This window comes from Phoca vitulina, unplaced genomic scaffold (genome assembly GCF_004348235.1).
Source record: "Phoca vitulina isolate PV1807 unplaced genomic scaffold, GSC_HSeal_1.0 scaffold16, whole genome shotgun sequence".
In the NCBI taxonomy this organism is placed as follows: Eukaryota; Metazoa; Chordata; class Mammalia; order Carnivora; family Phocidae; genus Phoca; species Phoca vitulina.
The window spans coordinates 37,909,544-37,932,302 of NW_022589719.1; the positions used below are offsets into that span (position 1 = coordinate 37,909,544).

At 65.6% G+C, this 22,759-nt stretch overlaps 4 protein-coding genes across 10 annotated transcripts; 1 reads left to right on the plus strand and 3 right to left on the minus strand.

The window, feature by feature from the left end:
- The first annotated feature begins 199 nt into the window (after positions 1–199).
- On the plus strand, positions 200–1,781 carry POLR2L (RNA polymerase II subunit L). The gene is made up of 2 exons (XM_032414984.1): positions 200–350; positions 1,536–1,781. Exons 1-2 carry the CDS (start codon positions 256–258, stop codon positions 1,642–1,644), a joined length of 204 nt encoding a protein of 67 aa, XP_032270875.1. The 5' UTR covers positions 200–255; the 3' UTR covers positions 1,645–1,781.
- Positions 1,782–1,921: 140 nt separating this feature from the next.
- CD151 (CD151 molecule (Raph blood group)) lies at positions 1,922–7,868 on the minus strand. Of its 5 annotated transcripts, none has more exons than XM_032414979.1 (9): positions 7,822–7,868; positions 6,762–6,826; positions 5,731–5,818; positions 5,395–5,586; positions 4,917–4,991; positions 4,381–4,485; positions 4,116–4,274; positions 3,877–3,963; positions 3,500–3,786 (listed from the first exon to the last, which is right to left on the minus strand). In XM_032414979.1, the coding sequence occupies exons 3-9, from the start codon at positions 5,809–5,811 to the stop codon at positions 3,727–3,729; spliced, it is 759 nt and encodes a 252-aa protein (XP_032270870.1). In that variant the 5' UTR covers positions 5,812–5,818; positions 6,762–6,826; positions 7,822–7,868; the 3' UTR covers positions 3,500–3,726. The 5 variants fall into 5 exon arrangements, with proteins under 5 accessions (XP_032270869.1, XP_032270870.1, XP_032270872.1 ...); XM_032414981.1 differs by having other exon boundaries at positions 5,731–5,864; positions 7,822–7,866; XM_032414980.1 differs by lacking the exon at positions 7,822–7,868 and adding an exon at positions 7,135–7,677.
- A 277-nt stretch (positions 7,869–8,145) lies between these two features.
- Positions 8,146–13,874, minus strand: CRACR2B (calcium release activated channel regulator 2B). Of its 3 annotated transcripts, XR_004300698.1 has the most exons (11): positions 13,791–13,874; positions 12,230–12,421; positions 12,039–12,150; positions 11,428–11,602; positions 10,844–10,990; positions 10,619–10,709; positions 10,392–10,484; positions 10,011–10,177; positions 9,718–9,789; positions 8,548–9,467; positions 8,146–8,441 (listed from the first exon to the last, which is right to left on the minus strand). XR_004300698.1 is itself a non-coding variant. In XM_032414372.1 (10 exons), the coding sequence occupies exons 2-10, from the start codon at positions 12,413–12,415 to the stop codon at positions 9,293–9,295; spliced, it is 1,218 nt and encodes a 405-aa protein (XP_032270263.1). In that variant the 5' UTR covers positions 12,416–12,421; positions 13,791–13,874; the 3' UTR covers positions 8,146–9,292. The 3 variants fall into 3 exon arrangements, 2 of the variants coding, with proteins under 2 accessions (XP_032270263.1, XP_032270262.1); XM_032414372.1 differs by having other exon boundaries at positions 8,146–9,467; XM_032414371.1 differs by lacking the exon at positions 8,146–8,441 and having other exon boundaries at positions 9,374–9,789.
- A 1,410-nt stretch (positions 13,875–15,284) lies between these two features.
- Positions 15,285–20,825, minus strand: PNPLA2 (patatin like phospholipase domain containing 2). The gene is made up of 9 exons (XM_032413894.1): positions 20,507–20,825; positions 18,431–18,663; positions 18,283–18,348; positions 17,704–17,913; positions 17,444–17,504; positions 17,163–17,339; positions 16,704–16,836; positions 16,361–16,483; positions 15,285–16,269 (listed from the first exon to the last, which is right to left on the minus strand). Exons 1-9 carry the CDS (start codon positions 20,691–20,693, stop codon positions 15,999–16,001), a joined length of 1,461 nt encoding a protein of 486 aa, XP_032269785.1. The 5' UTR covers positions 20,694–20,825; the 3' UTR covers positions 15,285–15,998.
- Between the last annotated feature and the right edge of the window lie 1,934 nt (positions 20,826–22,759).

Sequence of the window (22,759 nt, forward strand, 5' to 3'; positions counted from 1 at the left end):
ATACCAAAGCGGCGGACGGGGGGAGCGCCGCCTGCTCCGGCCGCGGCCGCGCGGACCCGGAACCCCCGGTCCGCGCGGAGGGAACTCGGCCCGGCGGGGAGCGGGCGGCGGCGGCACCGGGGCCGGCGGGGCTGGCTGGGGGCGGCCGGGGCGGGACGGGACTCCCCCCCCGCGCCGTGGACGCGCCCTAGGCGGGGCCGGCCGCGGCGGAAGCTCAGCCAGCTCGGGCAGTGCGGGCGCCGCGCGGCTGCCGCCATGATCATCCCGGTCCGCTGCTTTACCTGCGGCAAGATCGTCGGCAACAAGTGGGAAGCCTACCTGGGACTGCTGCAAGCCGAGTACACCGAGGGGTGAGGCGCCGCACCGGGCGGGGGTGGGGAACCGGGGTCGAGGGGTCCTCGCCTGCGGGGGCGCGGGGCGACGTCTCGTTCGCGGGTCAGGGACTGCGGGACTCAGGGGCGGCGGTGGGGGCCCGGGGTAGAGGGGCCGCGATCCGTGGGGCGTGGGCGCAGGGGCAGAGGACGAGGTCGGGGGCCGCGGTGTGCAGGTGGGCTCCTGCTGGGTGCGGGGGCGAGGGAACGGCGGCCCGGGGTCTCGGGGCCCTGGCCAGGCGGCGGGCGCTCGTGCCAGGTTCCAGGTGACGCTGCAGGGGCTCCCCCCGCCCCCCAGGCTCTCGCCCAGCCCTCCTCTACTGACCTGCTCTCAGGAAAGCGTTGCCACCACCTCGCCCCGCCTTGCAGGTTAGGGAGAGGAGGGGAGTTGGGTGTCAAGCCGCCAGTATCTTGGCACTTGTAGGGGTCCTTTTGGAAAGTCATGGCACCTCTCCACCTCAGTTAAGTGCTCTGCTTCCTCCCTGGCCACCTGCTCCCTAACCTCTCTCCGCTGTTAGGCCCACCCCCTGTCCCCCAAACCCTCTTGTCCTGTGGGACGTAGAACAAGCTTCCTAGCCACAGAGCCGTGAGTAGCGGGTTGTTCTGGGGGCTTTTTTCCTGTCCCTGCCCCTCAGCACTGCAGTCACCACCAGGTTTGTCTGAATCTCTGTTCCCTCGCACAGGTGGACTTTGGGCCCCTGTGTGGACAGTCCCTTGTGCTGATCACATTTGAACCCTGGGCCTGGGGTGTTTGGGGGTGAATCGGGGGGAGGCCAGGGCTGGGCTGAGTGCTCATGCCAGGTCTTGATGAGTCTGTTAGAGTGACCAAGTGTGAGTGAACGGCTGGAAGCCTGCACAGGACCCCCCCCCCCCCCCCGCCGGCGAGATGCCCTGGGCAGGAACCAACCGACCTGGCCTCCTCTGTCCCAGCTTGCCATCTCTGCACAACCGAGCGGTGCTGTGGGAATTTTCTGGAAGTCTTTACGGGGACTGGGCTGGGTCCCAGGGACATTGACAACTCTAATTGGCTTGAGAAACAAGAGAGAGATGGCTTCCTGGAGAGACTTCCCTCCCTGACGTGTGGCGCGGGCATGCCGCGCAGGGCCCTCTGTCCCCCCAGGACTGCCTGGATGAACAGGGTGTGGTCTGCTCCTCTCACCACAGGGATGCCCTGGATGCGCTTGGCCTGAAGCGGTACTGTTGCCGCCGCATGCTGCTAGCACACGTGGACCTGATCGAGAAGCTGCTCAACTACGCGCCTCTGGAGAAGTGACGTGTGGCGCCCGCCGCCTGCCGTGCTCACCCGGGGCGGTCGGCGCCTTGCCCCACTGCATCCTGCCCGCCGCCTGAGGGTGTGTCTCTGCTCTGGAAGGAACTGTCTAGTAAAGGTCTTTGTAGAACCATGAGCAGATCCTAATAGTTGGCCTGGCTTTGGGTGACTCCCTGCCTGCTGGTGTTTGTGTGTCCTGCCTCGTGCCTGAAGCTGCTTGGGGTGGACGTGGCTCTCGCTGCCCAGGGGGAGGGAGAGCCATCCAAGTGGCAGCCATTCAGCAGGGGTGGGGGGGGCTCCTTCTGGAGTGTGGGCTCTCACAGGTACAGACAGCCAAGAGCGCTTGGGTTTGGGGCTCAGGGACACTAGCATGCCCACCCCCAGGTCCTGGGTGCTCTGTAGGCCGAGCACAGAGATCCTCACGTCCTCTCCCAGGATATCAAGAACCAGATTTTCTGGGCCCTGAATAGAATGCCTGCTGTGGTCTCGGCGGCCCGTCCTGAGGGTCTTACTGCCAGAAGCTTCGAGGCTCCAAGCTCAGCAGGCCCCTTCCCTTGGCCAAGTCCCTGTGGAGGGGGAGAGGCAGTGCCCAGCCTCCACAGCCAGCCCTGAGGCCCTCACAGTGGGTTGAGGGCGGCCCTGAGGAGGCTCTGATGGGTGTCAGGGTTCGCCAGGCTCCCAGTGCCCTGGGCATTAGCATTGAGTCCCTTGGGCCTGCCCGAAGAGCTGTCTGCCAGGGGCTTCTGTCCTCTTGCAGCTCAGGCTGAGGCTTCGAGCCAGCAGCTATCACCCTGGACGGGAGTCCGGCAAGCCCTGGTGCCCTCCAGCAGGCAGTAGGCAGGAGTGTGTCGTTAGGAGAGGGAGGCAACTTTCTTTGGCACCTTTTTCAGGGCAAACACTGCTGCCCGGACATGGGACATGGGGTCCTCTGAGGGCCAGTGAACAAACCTGCTGCGGGGGCAGGGGGAGGTAGGGTCTGCCCAGGGTATGGGTCCTGCAGAGCTCGGGCCTCTCATGTCGGGTCCCAGAGGCTCCCCCCACCTTCCCTAATGGCTACGCGGGCCAGAAGGGTGTTTGGAAACAAGCAGGTCCAGGCCATCTGAGGTCTCCATTGCCTCTGGGAGGCTCTGGCCCTGCCACCACTTTCTGTCCCAGAATGGGCAAGGTTTTTCTGCTTCTCAGCCCGCCTCAGTGTCCCTGTGACTGGCCTCCTCTCCCTGGAGTCCTGTCCATCCTTGGCTCACACGTGTCTGCCCTGGAGCACCAGGATGTGCCGTCCTGGCCCCTTGTCCTGGCACTAGGTGGGTGGTTCTGTCCACCCTGCTGGGGGGGAAGGCCCTGAGGACCAGGACCCTGTCACTGACACAGCTAAGCTCACGCGTCTGTTCCACAAACATTTATTGAACGCCTATTACGTGGCACAAGCAGTTTTGGCATTTGTGATATAGCAGTGAATAAAACCCACAAGCCCCCCGCTTCTGGGAAGGGGACAGGACAAGAGCAAGTGAATTGTGGCCTTTCAGTGGGGAGAGTGGTGGGGAGGTCCCAGCAGGGCCTCAGGGCAGCCGGGCGGGGGAGGGCAGCGGCACAGGACCCGCAGGACAGGGCTAGCTTGGCTTTCCCAGGAGTGGGCTGGGGGTCTTGGGCCCCGTGGCGGGCATATTCCCCGGCTCTGCCCCACCCAGCAGTGCCCCCCTCAGGCTTGCCCTGACCACCATGAGGGGGTGTGTCCGGGGGTCTGGGAGCACCCGAGGGTGGGCCAGCCCCTCTGGCTGAGCGCAGGGAACACCCCGAGACCCGCCCCCCCCCCCCCCCCCCCGCGGGCGGGCGGAAGAGCCCCCTCCTGGGGGAGGGGGGGGGGGGGGGGGGGTGGTGTCTCAGGCCTTTGGTCTGCAGAGAAAGGCACTTGCAGCTCCCTCTGAGGGTAGGGGTCCCCAGAGGTCACGTGATGGCATGGGGGGTGCACAGGGGCTTGAGAACAGCCCCTCCCTGGCAGAGTGGGGAGGGAGCAGCGTCCTGGGACCCCAGCTCCCTGGCCCTCAGTAGTGTCAGCTCGCAGTCAGGCGGCGGGAAGCTGCGGCCCGCTCAGTAGTGCTCCAGCTTCAGGCTCCTATACAAGCAGCACGTGAAGATCATGCCGAAGACCTGGGGCACAGGGCCAGCGTGAGCGCAGCACAGCGCCAGCCCACGGCGTCCCCTGCGGCCCCCGGGGCCTGGCCCGCCCCATCCCCGCACCTGCACGCAGCCGATGCCCACGCCCACGGCCCCGATGACCCTCAGGTGCTCCTGGATGAAGGTCTCCAGCTTGGTGATGCAGCCGCCCTGGCAGGGTAGGGGTAGGGGCACTGAAGGCAGGCGAGTCCAACCCCACTCGGGGTGTGACCACAGCAGCCACCCCCACCCCCACCCCCGGGCATCCTGGGCCCCCGGCTCCTCAGCCCCTCCCCAGGGAGCCCAGGCGCCTGCCGGCCTACCTCCACCTTGTAGATGTTGGAGGCGTGGTCCCGCTGCCCACAGCCCGGCACCAGGGTCTTGCAGCAGCTGTCGGGAACCACGCGGCCGCCGGCCTGGCCCGAGCGGATCCACTCGCTGTCCCGCCAGTCTTGGGAGTTGTTGCTGCCACAGCAGTGGAACTGCGGTAGGAACACGGCCCGGCTGAGCCCCCGTGGCAGGGATCCCCCCAGAGGTCCGGGGAGGCCCGTGGGGGTGTGCACACACCCCCACTGCGCCACCACCCACCTCCTGTTGCAGCTTGTCCACAGCACTGGTCACGCCCTCGTGGCCTGGCTGGTGGTACCGCTTGCTCATGGTGTCCTTCAGGTTCTCCTTGAGCTCGGTGTTCAGCTGGGGGTGAGGTGGTGACGGCTCCAGCTGCAGTCTTAGACCCCCCCCACCCCAGGTGGGACAGGTGGAGGCAGATGCAGATGGGGAAGAGGTTCAGGGAGGCCTCCAAGCAGCACTAGGGCCCGATGCTGGCTGGGGAGAGGGGGCTGGGCTGGGAGAGTCACCAGGTGGCCATGGACAGGGTTGGGGACAGGGAGGGAGCTCCAGATCCCATGGACACTTTCATCCCTGCTGTCAGTCCCCACAGTGACCCAGCCCCACGCCCAGGGCCTGATGGCCCAGTGGTCGGCTCTGGAGCATGGGGGGTCGTGTCTGTGTGTGTGTGTGTGTATGTATGTGTCCCTGCATGCGTGGACCTGTGTATCCCCATATGCACACGTCCATCTTACTGCGTGTGTCCCTCCGTGTTCCTGTCCGTCCAGGCCCCTCACCTGCTGGTAGTAGATGTAAGCCAGGATGCCAGCAATGATCTCCAGCAAAAAGATGATGAGGAGCAGGATGAAGTACTGGGGGTGGGCAGGGACCCAGTTAGGTGGGGCTGGACACAGACCTCCCTGTCCCGTGAGGACTCCTAGTGTCCAGGCACAACAGAGCAGAGCCCCCAGCCTCAGACCCCAAGTGGCCACAGAGGGCCCCAGGCAGCAGGTGGGTGCTGGCAGTCCCCGACGCTTTCCCTCGGAGCTGCTGTCTTCCCTCAGTGCGCCCAGCTGGGATGTGGGGACTCGGGGCTGGACAAGTGGCCTGGGACCCCCCCACCACAGTGAGTACAGCAGAGGCTGCAGTGTCACCCTTGAGCCCCAACAGTCCCTTCTTTCTCGTCAGGGCCCCCCCAGCAGCCTGGTGGGGAGCCCCCCTCAGCTACACCCCCACCCCCACCCACCACCCCAGTGCCGGCCACGCCCTGCTAACCAAGCGCAGCAGGTTCCGCCGTTCCTTGAAGGTGGCACAGCAGCCCAGAACACCAGTCACCATGACGACAACTCCGGCCACCACCAGGATGTAGGCTGTGGCCAGGTAGGTGCCTGAGGCCAGCAAGCTGATGTAGTCACTCTTGAGGGCCAGCGTCCAGATACCCACTGCCATCACGGCCAGGCCAGCCAGCTGTGGGCAGGGCACAGCGGTCACCACCTCCGGCCCCAGGGCTGAGAGATGGGGCTGAGCTCCCAGGCCAAGGCTCCTTCAGGGACCAGGGAAGGGAGGGAGAAGCCGCCGGGGGAGGCAGGCGGAGGGGCGCCCACTCCTCACCCAGAAGCAGCAGTTGAAGGTGAAGAGCAGGTACTTGAGGCAGACCGTTCCGCATGTCGCCTTCTCGTTGAACTCCCCCATCCTGGGGCTGGGAAGCGAGGGGGCGTCAGAGAGCCCACAACACCGGGACCTGACTGGGAGGCCAGCCAGACACCAGTGGGGACAGTAGGAGGGGACACATGCCCAGGCCGGCCCCTGGCTGGAGCCCAGCCAACCATCTGCCCCAAATGAAGGGCCCGGGAAGGTGTCCATAAGAACCAGGATGCTTCCTGGGAGAGCAACTCAGGGGCCTCATTCCCCTCTCCCCCCGCCAGCCCCCCAAACCCGCCCCACGCAGCCAGGGTGGATGTTTACTGCCCACAGCCAAGCTGAAGGCCAGGCCCTGGAGGACTGAAGGGCCTGGCTTCCTTGACCAGAGCCCAGGGCACAAGGGAGACATGGGGGACCCCAACCATTACCGGCTGACTCACCCCTGCCGGCAGCCAGGGTAGGAAGCCCCAGCAGGCACCTCAGGGTGAGCTCATGCAGGCCCCACCCCCCCCACACACACACACAACATTCCCGGGGCTCCACGTCACAGGCTGGCAGGGCCGCAGGCTGGCAGGGGCCTACCCGCGGCTGGAGGGGAGGAGGCCACTCAGACTGATCTGCCCCTTACTAGTGACGTGGCCTCAGGGAAGCCCCTCAGGTTTTTGTTAAAGGGAAGGCCTGCCTTCCTCTTCACCAAGGTGGGAAGAATAGAGCAGAAACACATTCCCCAGACCTGGGGGGTACTTCCTCGGTTGGTCCTCATTAATGGAAAGGGGACAGCCCCCCCCCCCCCCAACCGCAGCAAGACAAGAAGCTACGGGCTGTACTCCTCCCCGGTGGCACCCAGGGACACCCTGCCTGCTCTGCTGTGGGGTGTCTGCACTGGGAGGGTGGGAGAGGGCCCTGGGGCACAAAGGGCAGCTGGCCGCCCCAGGCCACGTTTCCAGACAGGCCCAGCACCACCCAGAGCTGAACTTTCACCCGCCCCACCCAGCACTCACCTGGCTGCTGGGGGCTACGGGTTCCTCTGTCAGACAGGTGTCCGGAAATTCCCTAGGAGGCTCCGCTAGAAGGGCAGGGACAGGTTACAGGTCTGGCCCACGCTGGATAGGCAGGATCCTGTCACCCCTCCTTGTGGCCGCTCCTGGCAGCGGATCCGGAGCTGGGCTTCCAGAGTAGGCCTGTCAACTCCCAGCGGCAGGGAGGGGAGAGGCCAGGCCCGGAATTTTGGTCTGGCCTTGGGTGGGCAGGGCAGAAAACATTTCTGGACAGTGTGATCCTGGGAGGGGAGGGATCACTCACTTCTCCAGGCACCCCACCCTGGGCCTTCCTGCCAGACCCGCCCCTGTCCCTTACCCCACCAAGCAGCAGTACCTGCAGCCCCGTACCACGGAGCTGGGGGTATGGAAGCCCCGCGCGCCCGCAGACTGGCCCTGGGCCCGTGGAGAGGTCCCAGCCCCCGCGGCCCACGCGCGGACTACCGGCGGGGGAGGGGCCCCTCTTTCCGAGAGCGCCTGGCGGATGTGAGCCCCCTGGGAAAGCGCCGGCCAGAAATAGTTCCTCCGGCCTGGGACGGAGCTGCCCCACCCCAGCCCCTGCAACCCAGCGGGGCCGTCGGCGGCCGGGGCAAGGCCAGGAGCCCCGCACTCCGCTCCAGCCAGGCCCGGGGAGGCAGCCGCGCGTCGCCGCGGTGAAGCCGCCGCCCCTGGCCGGGCGAGCCGACGGCGCGCCCACTTGCACCCAGGCGGAGGGAAGGGCACCAGTGTCCAGAGACAATGACCAAGGTGCTCAGATGGGGCCGAAGGGGCCGCCAGGCCTGTGCGAAGACCCAGGAGGCGCCTAGCCCCCGCCCCGGGTGCCCCTCCGCCCAGCCGGCTCCCCGGCGTCCGGCTCCCTCCGGAAAGGGCCGGCGCGCGCGCTGCTGCCGGGTCGGCGGACCGGGCCTCCCAGCCCTCCCGGCCCTCCCTCCTGGCGCCTGCAGCCGGGCCTCGCGGTCCGGGCCGCGCAGGGCCCCGGGACACCCGGCCCCTCCCGGCCCGCCTGGCCAGGCGGCGGACTCACCGGCCACGCGTCCGAGTCCCGCCGGGCGGCGACGGGGGCGGGGGCAGGGGGGCGGGGGCAGGGGGGCGGGGGGGCGGGGGAGGGGCGGCTCGGAGCGCTGAGACTGCACGGCAGGCTCGGGGCCTGCGAGTGCGACGCGCTCCGCCCACGACCCGCAGGCCCCGCCCACGGCGGCGGGCGCGGGGCAGGTCCCAACAGTGCGCCGGCGCGCCGGGCCCCTCAGCCGGCGCTGGCGCTGGGGGTCCGCCCGGGACTGCGGAGGCGGGCGTGCTGCAGCCCGCGGGCGCCCATAGCCCAGCCAGGGACTTACACCCTCGGGAGACGGAGGAGCTGGGCTGGGGGCGGCGGAGGTGGCGACGGCGGCCAGCCCGGCCAGGGCTCTGGACTGTGTCCAAGACCCGGCCCTTCTCCAGGCCCAGCCCCGGTTCTGGTTCTCTCCTCGAAACCCAGGGACCACCCGGAGGCTGCAGGGTCGGCAGAACAGATGCTGGCCTTGGGGGAGGATCTGGAGGTGTGATCAGATGCAAGAGTGGGGTCTCTCTGGGTGCAGTATGGAGGACAGCCTGGAGCGGAGGCCTGGGGTCCCCGCCAGAGACAGTTCAGTCTGGAAGGCATCGGTCCTGGGAGGGGTGGAAAGGAGTGAGGGAAACAGGGCAGAGCCTGCTGACCTGGGAGACTGGGAAACCGACAGTGGGAGTCAGGAGGGGGAGGGGACTCCCAACCCACCAGGCTCATTCCCAGACCCAGGCAGGGTTGGTCAGAATCTGCAGTCATTTGGAATAGTTCTCCATGGACAGTGGGCAGCACTCGTCCCCAGCTCCTTGCCCAGGGTTCATGATTCTGGCCAGCAGCTTCCAGCTTCCCAGGGAGGGTGGAGGCAGGGGCGTGAGCAGTGGCTGCAGACCCACCCCTTTGGAGGTCCCACTCAGGACGGGCTGGTTTGGGGAGGGGGTTGTCAACTGAGGCCAGGAGCAGGCTCCCTAGTGAGACAATGGGCCTCAGTTCCCTTGTTCCCACAGAGGGGCCCCTTGGGGCTTCAGCTTTAATGGACAGCGAGGTCTTGAAGGCGTGACCAGAGACATGCGGGGACGTCTGCAGCCCCAGCACCATAGGGCCCTGCTCCTGTGCCACACACTTGCCTTGAGTGTACCATGGACACCCCATGTGTGTCGTGTGGCTCCCGCCCACAGAGGCCACGGAGGTCACAGGGCAGTCGTGGACTTTATTAGGACGAGGGCGTTTTTCTGCTGGTCAGAGATGGGTTTGATGGGATGGGGACAGGATGAGGACCAGCAGGGAGGCACGTGAGACTCTGACCACTCCTAGGTTAGTTCCTTCATGTCTGCATGCAGGCAGGTCAGACAGTCCACCAAATAGAGCCCACATCCTGGATGGGCAGCCCCTAGCCACAACGCACCACCTTCAAGGGGCAGCTTCTCCAAGTAACGCCCAGGGAGTCTCTTGGGGATGGTCAGCGGGCACTGGGAAGGTGGCCAGAGCCACGTCTCGGAGGGCGAGCCCAGCTGCAGCAGCAGCAACAGGTGGGCCCCGGCAAGCGCGCCACGGCCAGAGCTTTCCTTCGACCACTGCCCAGCCGCTTGGCCTCACAGGCGTCCCTCTGGTCCCGTAGCCGCGTGTTCAGCTCCCTAGGAAAGGGGAGTCCACGGGCCCTAAGAGGTCTCAAGAGGCAGCATTCCTGGGTGGGGAATACGGGCTCTGCTCTCCCTCAGACCAGAAGAGAGGTGTCTGGCTGGGGCTGCCGCATGAGGGATGGAGGAGAGACACGAGGAAGGACTTCCTCCAAGTGGGATGAGGCAGTGGTCAGGAATGTGGGGAGCTAGGAGCTCCCGAGCTGTGCCAAGCCCCTTCCCTCGTGGGGCCTGAGCCAGACCGCACCTGAGGAGCTCCAGTTGTCGGAGGAGGCTGAGCTTCTCTTTCTGCATGTTCCTCGAGACTGTGACCACCTCTCTGCAGGAGGGAGGAGGTGACCGGGATGCAGGGAGGCTCGTCGGGGCGTCCCACGACCCTAGCCTACGCAGACCCTGAGGGCGGGGCTGGGACCTGGGATGGGGATGGAAGTGGCCCAGACCTGAGCCCCAAAAGCGATCCGGTCCCGCCTCGCCCGCCGGCCCCACCCCCTCCCCGGGCCCGCCCCTGAAGGTTTGCCTCCTCCCTGCTCCCTCAGGCACCGTAGGGTTTGCTCCCGGCGGCCCTGCACATCGCCCTTCAGCCTCCGGAGCTGCTCCTGCGCCCCCTCCAGCTGAGTTCTCAGCGCCTCGTTGGCTAGCCACAGCTGGGCGCTGTGCGCCTGCGCCTCCCGCTGCTCGCTGGCCCGGGTCTGCAGCTGCTGTTCCAACTGGGGAGTGAGGGGGGGATCAAAGCTGGGAAGGACCCCTCCACCTCTTCTTCGGGGTGCTGCGTTTGCCCCTGACTCCCAGCGGTTCCAGGGCCGGGGGCACTGAGGCCCAGGGGACCTCAAGCACACCGGGGAGTGCGTGGGTGACGGTGAGGACAGGGCCCTGGGCTCGGCGGGTCCCACCCCTCCCCGGCAGGGGCGGGCGGCCACTCACCTCCCGCTGTCGCAGGCCCGCGCGCTCCAGTTCCTGCTCGCGGCTCTGCAGTTCCAGCTCCAGGAGGCCTCTGCCCTCCTCCCGGGGGAGGTCCTGGGATTCGCGGGGAGCTCCTGAGCCTCAGCGGGCGGTGGAGGGGCAGGGGCCGGGGCGGGGGGAACGGAGTCAGGGAGACACGTGCGTCTGGGATCGGGCTGCGCGGGGCGGGGCCGGGGCGTCGGGCCCACCTGACTCCGCAGACGCTGGCGCTGCTCGCGAAGCCGCTGCTCCATCTCTTCGTACAGACACCGCACCTCCCTCTCGTGCGCGCTCTCCCGCCTTCGGGGGGCAGGGGGTGAGGCAGCTGCTTTGAGCCGGCCGGCACTACAGACCCCAGCCCCGCCTCTACTGCCTCCCGAAGTCCAGCCACCTGGGCCCCAGGCCCCAGGCCCCGCCCTGGTCCCAGCCCTCACCGCCGCAGCGCCTGCTCCAGGCTGTCCCGCTCTCGGGCCGCCTCCTCCAGGCAGGCCGACGCGCGCATCAGAACGTCCTCGAAGGAGCCCAGCAGCTCGGGTCGCTCGCGCTGCAGCCGGGTCCAGAGCGTCCGCACCGCTCGCTGCCTGCAGGGGGAGGGCAGGGGCTGAAACTGAAACGGGGGCTCCCCGACCCCATCCCGAAGGGTGAGCCCTCTGGAGACTTGCAGCCCTGGATAGCCCAGCCGCGTTTGCTGCATGCGGGGTACCCCTCTCGTGGGTGCTTCTGCCCCTGCCTGAGGTCGGTGTGTACGGGGCTTGTGGGGCAGCGAGGTGTACACACACAGGGCTGTGCCCAGCGCCTGCCCTTCTTCCCACAGCCTTGTCGGCTGCCCCCTGAAATGCAAATTCTGTGGGAAATCACGCTCAGCCCCTCCCAGGTGTCACAGCTGACAGAGACCGACTGGGCCAGTCCCAGCGTAGGGACCCTGAACTGGGACAGACACGCGGGCGATAAGGACAGGCAGCGTGCAAAGGGGAGATAGTAGAGGAGGGAACTGGGAGCCGCCTCAGCACCAACTTACTCGCCGAGGGCTGGGGCCACCCCCAGCTGCTCCAGCACTTCGCAGAATCTCTCCTCCTCCTCTTCCTCCAGGGAGTCCTCACTGCCTTGCACATCTGACCAGCCCGACTCAAAGGTTTCCTCTGGAGCCTGGGAGGGCAGTGCACCCTGGGCTGACTCCACCCCCACAAACTTCCCTGTGGGCATGGGAAGGTGAGATTACCAAGGCTGTGGGTTAGCACCCCGCTCGGCCACCACTCGCCCCCCCCCCCCCCCCCCCCCCCCCCCCCCCTCCTTATTCTGAGCCCAGTTTCCTGTTTTTCTTCCTTATTCTGGCCTGATTCTTGGTTTAGGAATGGGAGATAACACCCACCCGGGCCAGAGTGGAGCAAGCCTGGCTCCCGCCCCACCGGGGTTTGGCACGGAAGGGAGGGGGTCATGGAGCAGGAGGGTCAGCTGCACGCCTCTGGTGACATCTGGTGCCTGTGTGTATTGATACCAGTCCGTGCTCCGCAGGGAGGCTATGGCGAGGCACAGGCCGCCCTGTGTGTTGGGTGTGGGCCCCACATGTGCCAGTGGAGGGTCTCTGCGCAGCGGGGTGGGGGGGAGGGGGGCCTCGGGGGCTCAGCTCACCCAGGCCGAGGCAGAACTCCCAGGCGGTGAGGAAGCCTGTGTGGGCCTGATCCAGGCTTTCGAACACAGCCTCTAGCTGTTCAGGCGTGAGGGGCAGGTCGCTCTGCAGACCCTAGCCAGGCAAGGATGGCAGGGCTGAGCAGCCAAGGTCGACCCCTGGCTGGGGCAGCCTCCTGGGACTGGGGATTCACCTGCAGGTCATGCCGAGTGATGAAGCCCTTGGCGTCCTTGTCACAGAGCAGAAACAATTCCTGGGCCTGCTCTAGCATCTCTGCCCTTGGCCTCCCGGCGCTCCCCTCCTCCACTTCCTTCTCCTCCTGGGCCTCCCCAGCACCGGGCTTCCCAGGCCTGGCCATGGGAGCGGGGGTCTCTGCCATGACGCGCTGTGAAGTCAGGGAACAGTCAGGGCCGAAGCAAAGCTCAAGAGAGATGAGAAGGGAAGAGAAGGGAAGGTGGAGTGGCCACGGGTGGGGACTAAGCTTGTAGGGAGCCGTGAGTGCACAGAGGGGCCATCTTGCACCAGGTGGGAAGCCGGGAGAAGGCATGGCAGAGGTCCAGAGAGGAGTGTAGCTGGGGGCAGGACAGTCACTTGGGGGTAGTGCTGCAGGCAAGGGGTGTCATGGGTGGGAGTGAAGCAGGCTCCAGGCCTGTGGGCTGTGGGGGCTGCCCAGGGAGCTAGAGGCTGTGGCTTAGAGGGCAGCCAGTGCAGGAGGAGAGGAGCTGGGGGAGGGCAACCTGGCGGGGAGGGGGGGGGAGGCAGCTACAGAAGACCTTGTGATGGAAAATAAGGAGGTGGGGGCTCCTGGCAGCTGAGGGGAGAGAGCTTGGGTGAGGGACTGGCCAGCGGAGGGGAGGAGCTGAACAGGTCCTAAAGCTGGACACCTGGAGACCTGGCTGACCGGGCGGGCCAGCGGGAGCGTTCAGCCAATCCTGGCTAAGTCTTTAGCCCCTGAGTCTGGGCCTCAGACGTCCTGGCCTCCAGCCGGCTGGCCGACGACTTAAGCTCCTCCCCTTCTGCCGCAGCCCCTCCCACCGAGCCCCTGGCCCCAAGGGTTGCAGATGCAGGGTTTCAGCCTGGGACGCCGATGCCTTCCATGGCCCTTGTCAAGAACACGCCAGGTTCTAGGCTTGATGGCCCTTCCCCCAAGCAATAGGCACTTGTGGTCCGCCAGACTCGCCCCCTCCAGTTCGCGGAAACTTCGCGGGGCCTCCCTCCCCGCGGGGCGCCCCGCCCCTAATCAGAGCCACCTGTCGTTCCCACAACGCCCTGGTCCCGGATTTCCCAAAGCTAACCCCCAGTGTGGCGACATTTCCCCCAACCTGGGGGATTCTGGGGTCCTCTCCTCTCAGTCCAGGAACTTGATTTTCTCTCCCGCCCATATTATATTCCTGGGGCGGCGGGGTGTCGGGGCGCAATCTCCAAAGAGTGCAGGTCTGAGGAAAGGCGGGAGGAGGGGACTGGGGGGCTCAGGACGTCTCCCCCCTCGCGCTGTCGCCTCGCCCCGGCGGGTGCCCCCACCCCACCCCCCGCGGCTCGTGGGCTCCCGGGACTGGAGGTCCATCCCAGCCGGAAGCTGTGCGGCGCCGGGCCGGGGAAGCGGGGAAGAAGGGCCGGCCGGGCCCGCGAGCCGTTGCGCCCACCGCCGCTCCGCTCCCCAGAGCCCCGGCGTCCCCGCCCGCCAGACGCGAGGGTCGGCGCGCCCCGCGGCCACCGGGGAGGGGGCGCGGCGGCGGGACCCCCGAGGCGCTTACCTGCGAGCCGCCCGCCGCACCTGCTGCGCGGCCCGCAGCTCCTCTGGAAAGGCGGCGGCGCGCGGGGGGCGCGGGCCCGGAGCGGCTCCCGCTGCCCTGCAGGAACTGAGACCCCGGCGTGGGCCGGGCCCGGGCGGAGCCGCCGCCGCTACCGTCCCAGTGTCTCCGCCTCTCGGCGCTGCCCGGGAGGCCCGGCTCTCGCCGCACACCTCGCCCGGCCCCCGACCCCCGGCGCCCCCGCCGTCTGTCCCGACTGCGCGGAGTTCACGGCCGGGCGGAGATGCCCCCGCTGGCCTGGCGACCCTTCCCGAGCAGGGCTAAGGCGAGGAGGGTGGGGCTGTCCTGAAGATCCGCATTTAAGGCGCCAAAAAGCGTGTGCAGGACCAAGCCAGGCAGGAGACAGACCAAAATATCTTCAATAGTTATCTCTCGGAGTGGGGGGCACTTAACTTTCTTGCCTATGCTTTCCCAGTTTTCGTCTTTCCCGTGGTTAAACAATTAGCTCGCAATATATTACAAAATGGTATTTAAATTAGCGGCATGATAGCTGTGCAAGTGTGGGAGCTAGTGAGTTGGGGTGGGGGCAGAAGGAGGCCCTCTCCTCCACAGCCTGCCCCCAAGCTCTCCTTTTGGGGCACAGCCCTGACTTGGGTTCCCTTTGCAAGAGCACTGGGAGAAGGTGCCGGGTGGGGCTGGCATGGGACCTTCCTGCTGGGGAGAGAAAACCCATTCTCTTGCCAAAGGTCCCCCTCCCTAGCCCCAGCCCAGCCCCCGTACCCACCTGGAGGGTGGTTGGGGGTCTGGAAGCCTCTGCTTCTCCAGGGGCCTGGGATCCTGCTGAACTAGAACAGGTTGGGCCTACAGGACAGGACCTTGAGAGCCAGAGGGGGACGGCTCCTGGCACAGGCACGTGGGGACCTGCCGAGCCGGCTCTCCCGGTCCTGCAGTCCCACCGTTATTGTTGGCTGGGGGCTGCCACCAGCTCCAGAGCTGCCTGACACCTTGGTCAGGACCAAGAGCTCTGGACAGCCAGCCAGCCACCCAGCTCTGCTCCAGTGCCCCTCACCCATGGGCCCTTTTGGTCACCAAGAAGGGCTGCATCCCCTCAGACTGTCCAGATCAGAGGACGTTTTCAGGAAACTATGTCTCCCACGGAACAAGGTCCAGCCTCCTTGGGGTTGGACCTCACCCAGCCTGACATTCCATACTCCTCCTATATATTGGCAGGAGACTGGGTGCCCCAGGAGACTGGTGGGGAAGGGGGCAGGGGATCGAGAAGGTGTGTATGCTGGCCAGTGAGGTTTGCCAAGGGGGGAGGCCCAGCGCCTTGCGCCAAATGCCCAAAGTAGAACAGGTCCCGTGTCTCCCAGGTCCTCGGTGCTCAGCTGGGGAACCCCACCCTCCATAGCCATCCAACCCTGAGATCAGCCCCACACCACCTGCGTCACCAATGAGTGGAAATGAAGACGCCACCTTTTGTAAACATTTCTTAGTTTTTATTTAGCAGGGATCTTGGTCCCAGTATTTCCGCTGGCCCTTGGAAAGCTGTGCCCAAGGGCCAGCCAGCAGACCTCAGGACAAAGTGGGGCAAACGTATGGGCCCCAGCCAGAGAAGTGCGCTAGAACCCAGGAGGCCCACGAGGGCCTTTAGGGGAAGGCCTCAGGCCTGGCTGGCAGGACCGAATGCCAGGCTCAAGGAGCACAGGGCCCCTGAAAGCCTGACCCGAAGTAGAGACATTGGCCAGGGAGTCACACACGAGTGAAGGAGGCGGGGGCTGAGCCCGGGCATTTATTACATCTGCTTTGGCGAAAATAAATAATTCTTCACATTCGTTCTTCAGCAAAACATGACAAATGAGGAGGGAGGAGCAGGTGCAAAGTTCTCAGGGGTAATACTGCACTGACTTGGGGGCCCCAGGAGGTGCAGCCCTGCCCTCCTCCCCAGTTCTGGGGTGGGGCCTGAGGGGGAGACTAAGGCACAGGTGCAGCACGTGAGTGGTTGGTGGAGGGGGCTGACAGCAAGTCCCCTTCTAGCAGCTGTGAGGGGCCCCCTCTCCTTACTGCTGCAGGGGTAATGGAGAGAGGCCCGGGAGTGGGGTGGGGGTCTCAGCCCGCCCCAGGGCCCCACCTCACAGGGCAGGGAAGCTGGGGGGCCCAGCCCTCAGCACTGGGGCCCCAGGGGGCTGGGGAAGGGTGGAGCAAGGGCGCTCAGCAAGGGGGCACGGTGGGTGGGAGCTGTGGGGGCGTGGGGGCAGGGCTGGCGGGAGCGCGCATGCGCAGGGCATCCGGCGGGAAGGCCACGTTGGTGCAGAGAAGGCCCAGGAGCAGCTGGCGCTGGCGCTCCTCCCACTTGGCCAGCGCGTCCCCTAGCGACAGGCTGTTGCGCATCCAGCTGGGCAGCGCCTCACTGTAGGCCGTACAGGACAGCGACACAGAGGGCAGCGACTGCGCGCGGCGGAGCTCCATCTGCTCTGACAGCCTGCAGGGGGAGGGATGGAGGGCCGGAGGGCTGCCGTGGACGCCACTGAGGCTTCGGGCCCTGGGCAGACACAACAGGGAGGGGGGCTCACCTGGAGGGCAGGTGGCTGCCCAGCTTCCTCTTGGCTCGCATCACCAGGTACTGGCAGATGCTACCCGTCTGCTCCTTCATCCACCGGATGTCCTCAGGGACGTCAGGCAGCCACTCCAGCAAGCTGGGGGCACGGGAGGCATGGCCTCAGGCTCTACGGCTCGGCGCTCACACCCATGCCCGCTCTACCCCCGCCTGCGCCCCAGATTCTGGAAGCCTCGACATGGCATCTCTGCAGCCTCCCCCAACCAGTGGCCTTTTCCCCCTAGGGCGTCCATCACTCATGGATGACCCCAAAGTTCGGTCCCCCGTGCTCCCTGGCCCAAACCCCCTACTCCCCTCACCGGATGGTGAAGGACACCGCACTCTCCAGCGGCAGAGTGTAGGGCACCATCATGGCTGTGGCCAGACGCACAGGCAACATGTTGGAGAAGGTGGTCAGCAGGTCCTTGGGCTCTATGCAGGCCTCCAGCAGGGCTGGGGGTGGGATGCAGGAGGGAAGCTGACCGCCAGCTGGGGAGGCCAGGATCTCTCTGCTCCTCGGCTTCCACCCCCAAGCCAGGAGCCCCCACCCCCCCACCCCGCCTCCACACACCCTCATTCCCCCCCCAGCCAGGAGCCCCTGCCCCCCCACCCCTCCTCCACCCTCACTCGCCCCCCAGCCAGGAGCCCCCACCCCCCCACCCCACCTCCACCCTCATTCGCCCCCCAGCCAGGAGCCCCTACCCCCCCACCCCGCCTCCACACACCCTCATTCCCCCCCCAGCCAGGAGCCCCCGCCCCCCCATCCCGCCTCCACACACCCTCATTGAGCCTCGAAGGCAGATGCTCCAGGATGTGATCCTCCAGGGGTGGCTGCAAGTGGCCGTCCACTGGGGCCTTCCCTGTGGCCGCCTGGCCATCCTCCACATCCTCGTCCTTGGGGGGAGGTGGGGGTGCAGGGGGCAGCGCCAGCAGAGGGTTGGGCTGGTTCAGGAGGCCTGGGTGGGGACCCCCAGACGGGTGATCAGCACTGCAGCCCGGACAACAGTGCAGAGCCACCATCCCACCCCACCCACAGCCGCTCCCGGGGGCACCCACGCACCGTTGCGCCTCAGAAAACGCAGGCCGTCCCTATAGCCCTGTTTGCACATCTCTCGCAGCACCTGCGGCAGCGGGGTGGTAAATTAGAGCAGGCGGCCACACGAGCCCTGTCCTGCCCCCTAGAGGCCCTGGCGTCCCTGCTACCCCTCCCCTCCACCAAGCTAACTTGGATCCAGGCTGGACAGGTGGCCCCCCGTGGAGAGGCCCTGCAGGCCCCCGCCTCCCCGGCACAGGGCTCACTGGGGGCTCCAGCGGACTCACCGTGGGCTCGGGCGGGAACAAGGCCTTGGACAAGCGGTACAAATTGCGCAGGTTGAACTGGATGCTGGTGTTGGTGACCCGGAGCTCATGGATGTTGGTGGAGCTGTCCTGCGGGCAGATGTCACTCTCCCCCGAAAAGGGGGACACGGTGATAGTGTTCTTGAGCTCGTAGAGTGGCAGGTTGTCTGAGATGCCACCATCAACATAGCGCTGCGGCCGGGACACATGGTTACACAGGGAGGGGCCCGAGGACCAAGCTGGCTAGCCCACTGGGCCACCTTGGGCCCCACCCAGTGGCTACTTCCTTTGTGCCTTTCACCCACTGGGCACTGGGCACAGGCCACAGGCCTGCCTGGCCGCTGGGCCGATGGCTAGACCATGGGGGCGGGGTGGAGACAGCCACAGGAAGTATGTGTCTCCAGGGGGCCGGCCTGCTGTTGAGCAACTCGGGGGAAGTGAGGCAACAGGGACAGCAAGGGGGGGGGGGCACCGACGGCCTTCCTCTTCCCCCTGCCGTGTCCCGCTGCTCACACACCGGCCAACTCTTATCCCCCAGGAAATGTGCCAGGGGATACTTACTACGCCCTGGAGGGAGGGAGGGATGAGGCCACAGTACACAGGGATGAAGGTGCTGCAGACATTGGCCTGTGGGGCAGGGACAGGGAGGGTGGTGAGCAGAGGCCTGCAGTTCGTAGTACACCCCCAATGCGGCCCCACCAGGGCCCACCTGGATGAGCTCATCCTTGGACTTGAAGTGGGATATAATGACGTTCTCGCCATCAGAGACACGGGTCAGGGAGATGCCCAGGCGCCCATTGGCACGCTCATGGCTGTCAGCAGGCAGGATCTTCAGCAGGCAACCACGGATAATCTTTACTAGGTTGAAGGAGGGGTGCAGTGGACCCAGGAACCGCTTCCGGGCTTCCTTAGACACCTCGATGATGTTGGCACCTGCCTCGCCTAGGTCAGAAGGGCCAAGGGTCAGGGGCCAGCGCTCCTGGCTTAGCACACCCCCCATGGTTCCACACCCAGAGTCCCACAGCACACAGACTCGTGGCATCTCCATCTACCCTGGAGAATTCCCAGTATCCAGCATGGGGCCTGGCCCACAACTGCGACTTCTGCTACCTGCCCCTGGAGAGACAGAGGCAGGCCACCACCCGGGGAGGGCTGACAGCTGCGGCCAAGGCCTGCCCTCTGCCTGGTATTTCCCAACTGCTTGGCCCGATCCATGCGTCATTAGGCCTGGCCTGGCGTGGCCCCCAGCCTGGGAAGAGGGGAAGGCAGAGGTTCAACCCTGACCAGTCTCAGCCTTCACCCACTTGGCCAGATCCAGATCCAGGGAGCCCAGCACAGGCCTGTGGGCATGAGGCTGGAAAGAGTGGGGTCCCACCACCCCTGAGAAAGCACGATCGTGACCCACTGCAGCCAAGACCAAGCTCCTGCCAAGCAAGACTCCTCCTGGGAGCCCATGGGCATTGGCCTCACACAAAGACAGAGTAGGGGCCCTGGAGTGGTCACAAAGTGGGAGGGCCTTGGGGAGGAGCTGCAGATCACATGGTCCTCGTCAGAAGTGGGGCCAGAACCTGCCATGCTGTGGGGACTGCAGTTGCCCAAGACCACTCGTGAAAAGAGGCTTCGTGGGGGTGGAAAGAGGAGCTCCTGTGGGAGCCAGGTGTGTCCTGAGGCCAGCAGGCAGGTCTGAGAGACACAATGGCCTGAAGGCTTCCAAGGGAGGGAGGGGCAGGGCCACAGAGGTGAACCCCCAGGTCCCAAGGATGGAGAGTTGTGCTCCTTCCACCCCACCTCCCTCAGGGCAAAGGTCATGGGAAAGGGGCAGGGAAGAACCCTGGACAGGCTCCTGCTGGGCTTGGCATTTGAGAACTGATGACCCTTCTGTCACCTTGGCTGCCCTAGTAGGTTGGGGGCTGGGCACCATTCCCAGGACTCCCTAAGTACTCAGTGTGCCGTAAACAGCACTTGCAAGCACCCTGCCGGAAGTGTGTGTGAGTGGAGAAGCCCATCCCAATACACACAGACCTCTGCAATGCCGCCCACGGGGCTGGAGAGTTCAGAAGCACCTCCCACCCCAGGGAGTGGGCAAAATACGTTGGCCACAACTGGGGACCCATCCACAGACTGACCCATAAATATCTAGGGGCGGATGCAAATCACGCCCACAGTGGGTGATGTGCGGGGGGGAGGGGAAGGGGGGAGGGGAGGGCTTGCCATGCCCGGGCCTGAGCTTCCACAGTGCCCAAATGCTCTTAAGAGGCCACCCTCATACAGGACCCCGGGGACACGGCAGCCTGGAACAGCGCAGCCCCAGGACACGGTGACCGCTGGCATCCAGTCCACTGCCGGGCTACGGGGGTGGTGAGGCCCCTCCCCCAACTCTCACGGTCCCGCCCACGAGTTACTTTCTCTTCCCAATGAAATACGTCCGCTGCACCTGCCAGACCCTCCAGCCTTTGCGCCCTGAGCCTCGGCGCCAGAGGTGCGCATGGCCACACCCCAATCCCGGGGCGCCTCGGAGCAAAACAAACCAGGCCCCGCCCCGGGGCCTGCTCCCGGGATCGGAGCTTCGGTGGGGGTCCTGGGCGCGGGCAGAGACCCCCTCCCCACCGCACGGCGGCCCCGCCAGCTTCCCCTTGCGGAGGGACTGGGGGGGGGGGGCGCTCTACGCTCCCGAAGAGCATCTGCCCGGCCTCCGTTCACCGAGGCAGCGCCCCCCCGCCCGGCCTCCGCTTGCCCAGGCAGGCTCCGGTGACCAGCGCCGTGACCCCCTCCCGGCCCCGCTCACCCAGGCAGGCTCCGGTGACCAGCGTCGTGGCCGTGAGCGCCCCGGCCGAGGCGCCGTAGATGTGCGTGGCGTTGGCCACCAGGAAGGGCGCGTGCTCGCGGAGGCAGGAGGCCACGCCGATGTGGTAGACGCCGAGGAAGCCGCAGCCCGCGAACGAGATGTTCCACGTCGCCTCCTTGGGGAACATCGCTGCGGCCCGCCGGGCTCCGGGGCTCGCTGCGCACCGCGCGCTCCCGCTCGCTCTGGGGCCGCGGTCGGCCCCGCGGTCGCTCCAGCTCTAGGTCTCCGCCGGCACAGGCGGAGACGCTGCGCTAGACGGCGGCGGCGGCGGCGGTGTTTTTAGTGGGGGCGGGCAGGGGCGGGGCCGGCACGCGCGGCCCAATCGGAGCGCGCCGGGAACGGCCGCGCCCTCCGGGGGCCCTGGAGCCCCGCCCCCGGCCCCGATCCCCAAGGCCGGGCCTCCGGGGGGAGCGCGAGGGAACACACGGTAGCCCAGGGGTGTGGGGCGGGGCGAGCGCAGGCCTGGGGCGCACGGAGTCTGGGGCCCTGAGAGCCTCGTACCAATCGGGATACTTGCGAGGGGAGGGCCACTGGTGTCTGGGCAGTCACCGCCCGGTTCCTCTGGGGTCCGCCTTCAACACCCACTCGGGACACTGAGGAGCTCGCTCCAGGGCAGGGTCCCCCCGCAGGACCCACTGAGTCACCCACAGACTGACCCATAAATATCTAGGGGCGGATGCAAATCCCACTCAACTTGCAGAGCTAACACTAGTGCCGTAGACCCCAACCTGACCTCAGGCCCCAGCTGCCCGCCGCCGCGGCCCCTCCATAGCTGCGCACTAACCTGGTTTACTTCGTCCGACCTGGGCTCTTCAGGCTGTGGGGTCTACTTGGGTATGACGCCCGCCCCGCCCCGCCCCCGCTAATTGCCCCAGCAGGTGGAGCACTCCAGTGATGTCACCCTCCCGCCCCTTTTCCGCATTTTTCTCCTGGACTGTAGGGCAGGCGTTGGCTGGCTTGCTTCCAGGAGCCAGCCCTGAGCCTCACCCCACCTCCCAAACAAGGAGCTGGTCTGTGCTGGGGTGGTGGGATGCCTCTGTCTCCCCAGGAGCACCCACTCCCCAGGCAGGAGCTCAGCTCAAGACCCAGCTGGTGCCAGGACTGGAGGTCTGGGCTGTGGCTTGGGATCGCCCGCCACCCAGGCCCAGGCTGAGAAGGCAGAGCAGGGCTACCTCCTCGGGACAGGCCGTCTGGGTCAGGATGTCCATCCCTCAGCCTCTGTGCCGTGAGCCACCCATACTTGGCACTCACAGTGTGCCTGGCAGAGGGGCCAGCACAAGATAGAGCAGTTGATCAAGGTCAACCCAGACAGAGCCCTATTGGGGGGTAGAGGTGGGGAGACATTGTTTATATAAGCTCAAAAAGAGGACTGAGAGAGGATGGTGTGTGTGGGCAGTTAACCCAGGAAGGACACAGGGCTGCCCAGGCTGTGCCACGCACAAAGGCACTGGTGGGGAGGGGAGCCCAGGCCTGGGTACTGGGAAAGAGGAAAGCAGGGGTTATCTAACTAAATTTGACCTACACATAAGTGTTGTATAGTTTGAGAGTACAGATCTGTTGCCTCTTTGGTTAGGTTTATTCCTAGGTATCTTATGGTTTTTGGTACAATTGTAAATGGGATTGATTCCTTAATCTCTCTTTCTTCTGTCTCATTGTTGGTGTATAGAAATGCAACTGATGCTTATAGCAGCAATGTCCACAATAGCCAAACTATGGAAAGAGCCCAAATGTCCATGGACAGATGAATGGATAAAGAAGACGTGGTTCATATATACACGATGGAATACTACTCAGCCAGAAAAAAAAAGAAAAAAAAAAGAAATCTTCCCATTTACAACGACGTGGATGGAAGTAGAAGGTATTATGTTAAGCCAAAGAATTCAATCAGGGAAAGACAGTTATCATATTATCTCACTCATCTGTGGAATTTAAGAAATGAAACAAAGGAGCATAGGGGAAGGAAGGGAAAAATAAAACAAAGTGAAATCAGAGAGGGAGACAACCATAAGAGACTTTTTCTTTTTAGATTTTATTTATTTGATAGAGAGAGATAGTGAGAGAGGGAACACAAGCAGGGGAAGCTAGAGAGGGAGAAGCAGGCTCCCCCTGAGCAGGGAGCTGGAGGCAGGGCTGGATCCCAGGACGCTGGGATCATGACCTGAGCCGAAGGCAGATGTTTAACGACTGAGGCAC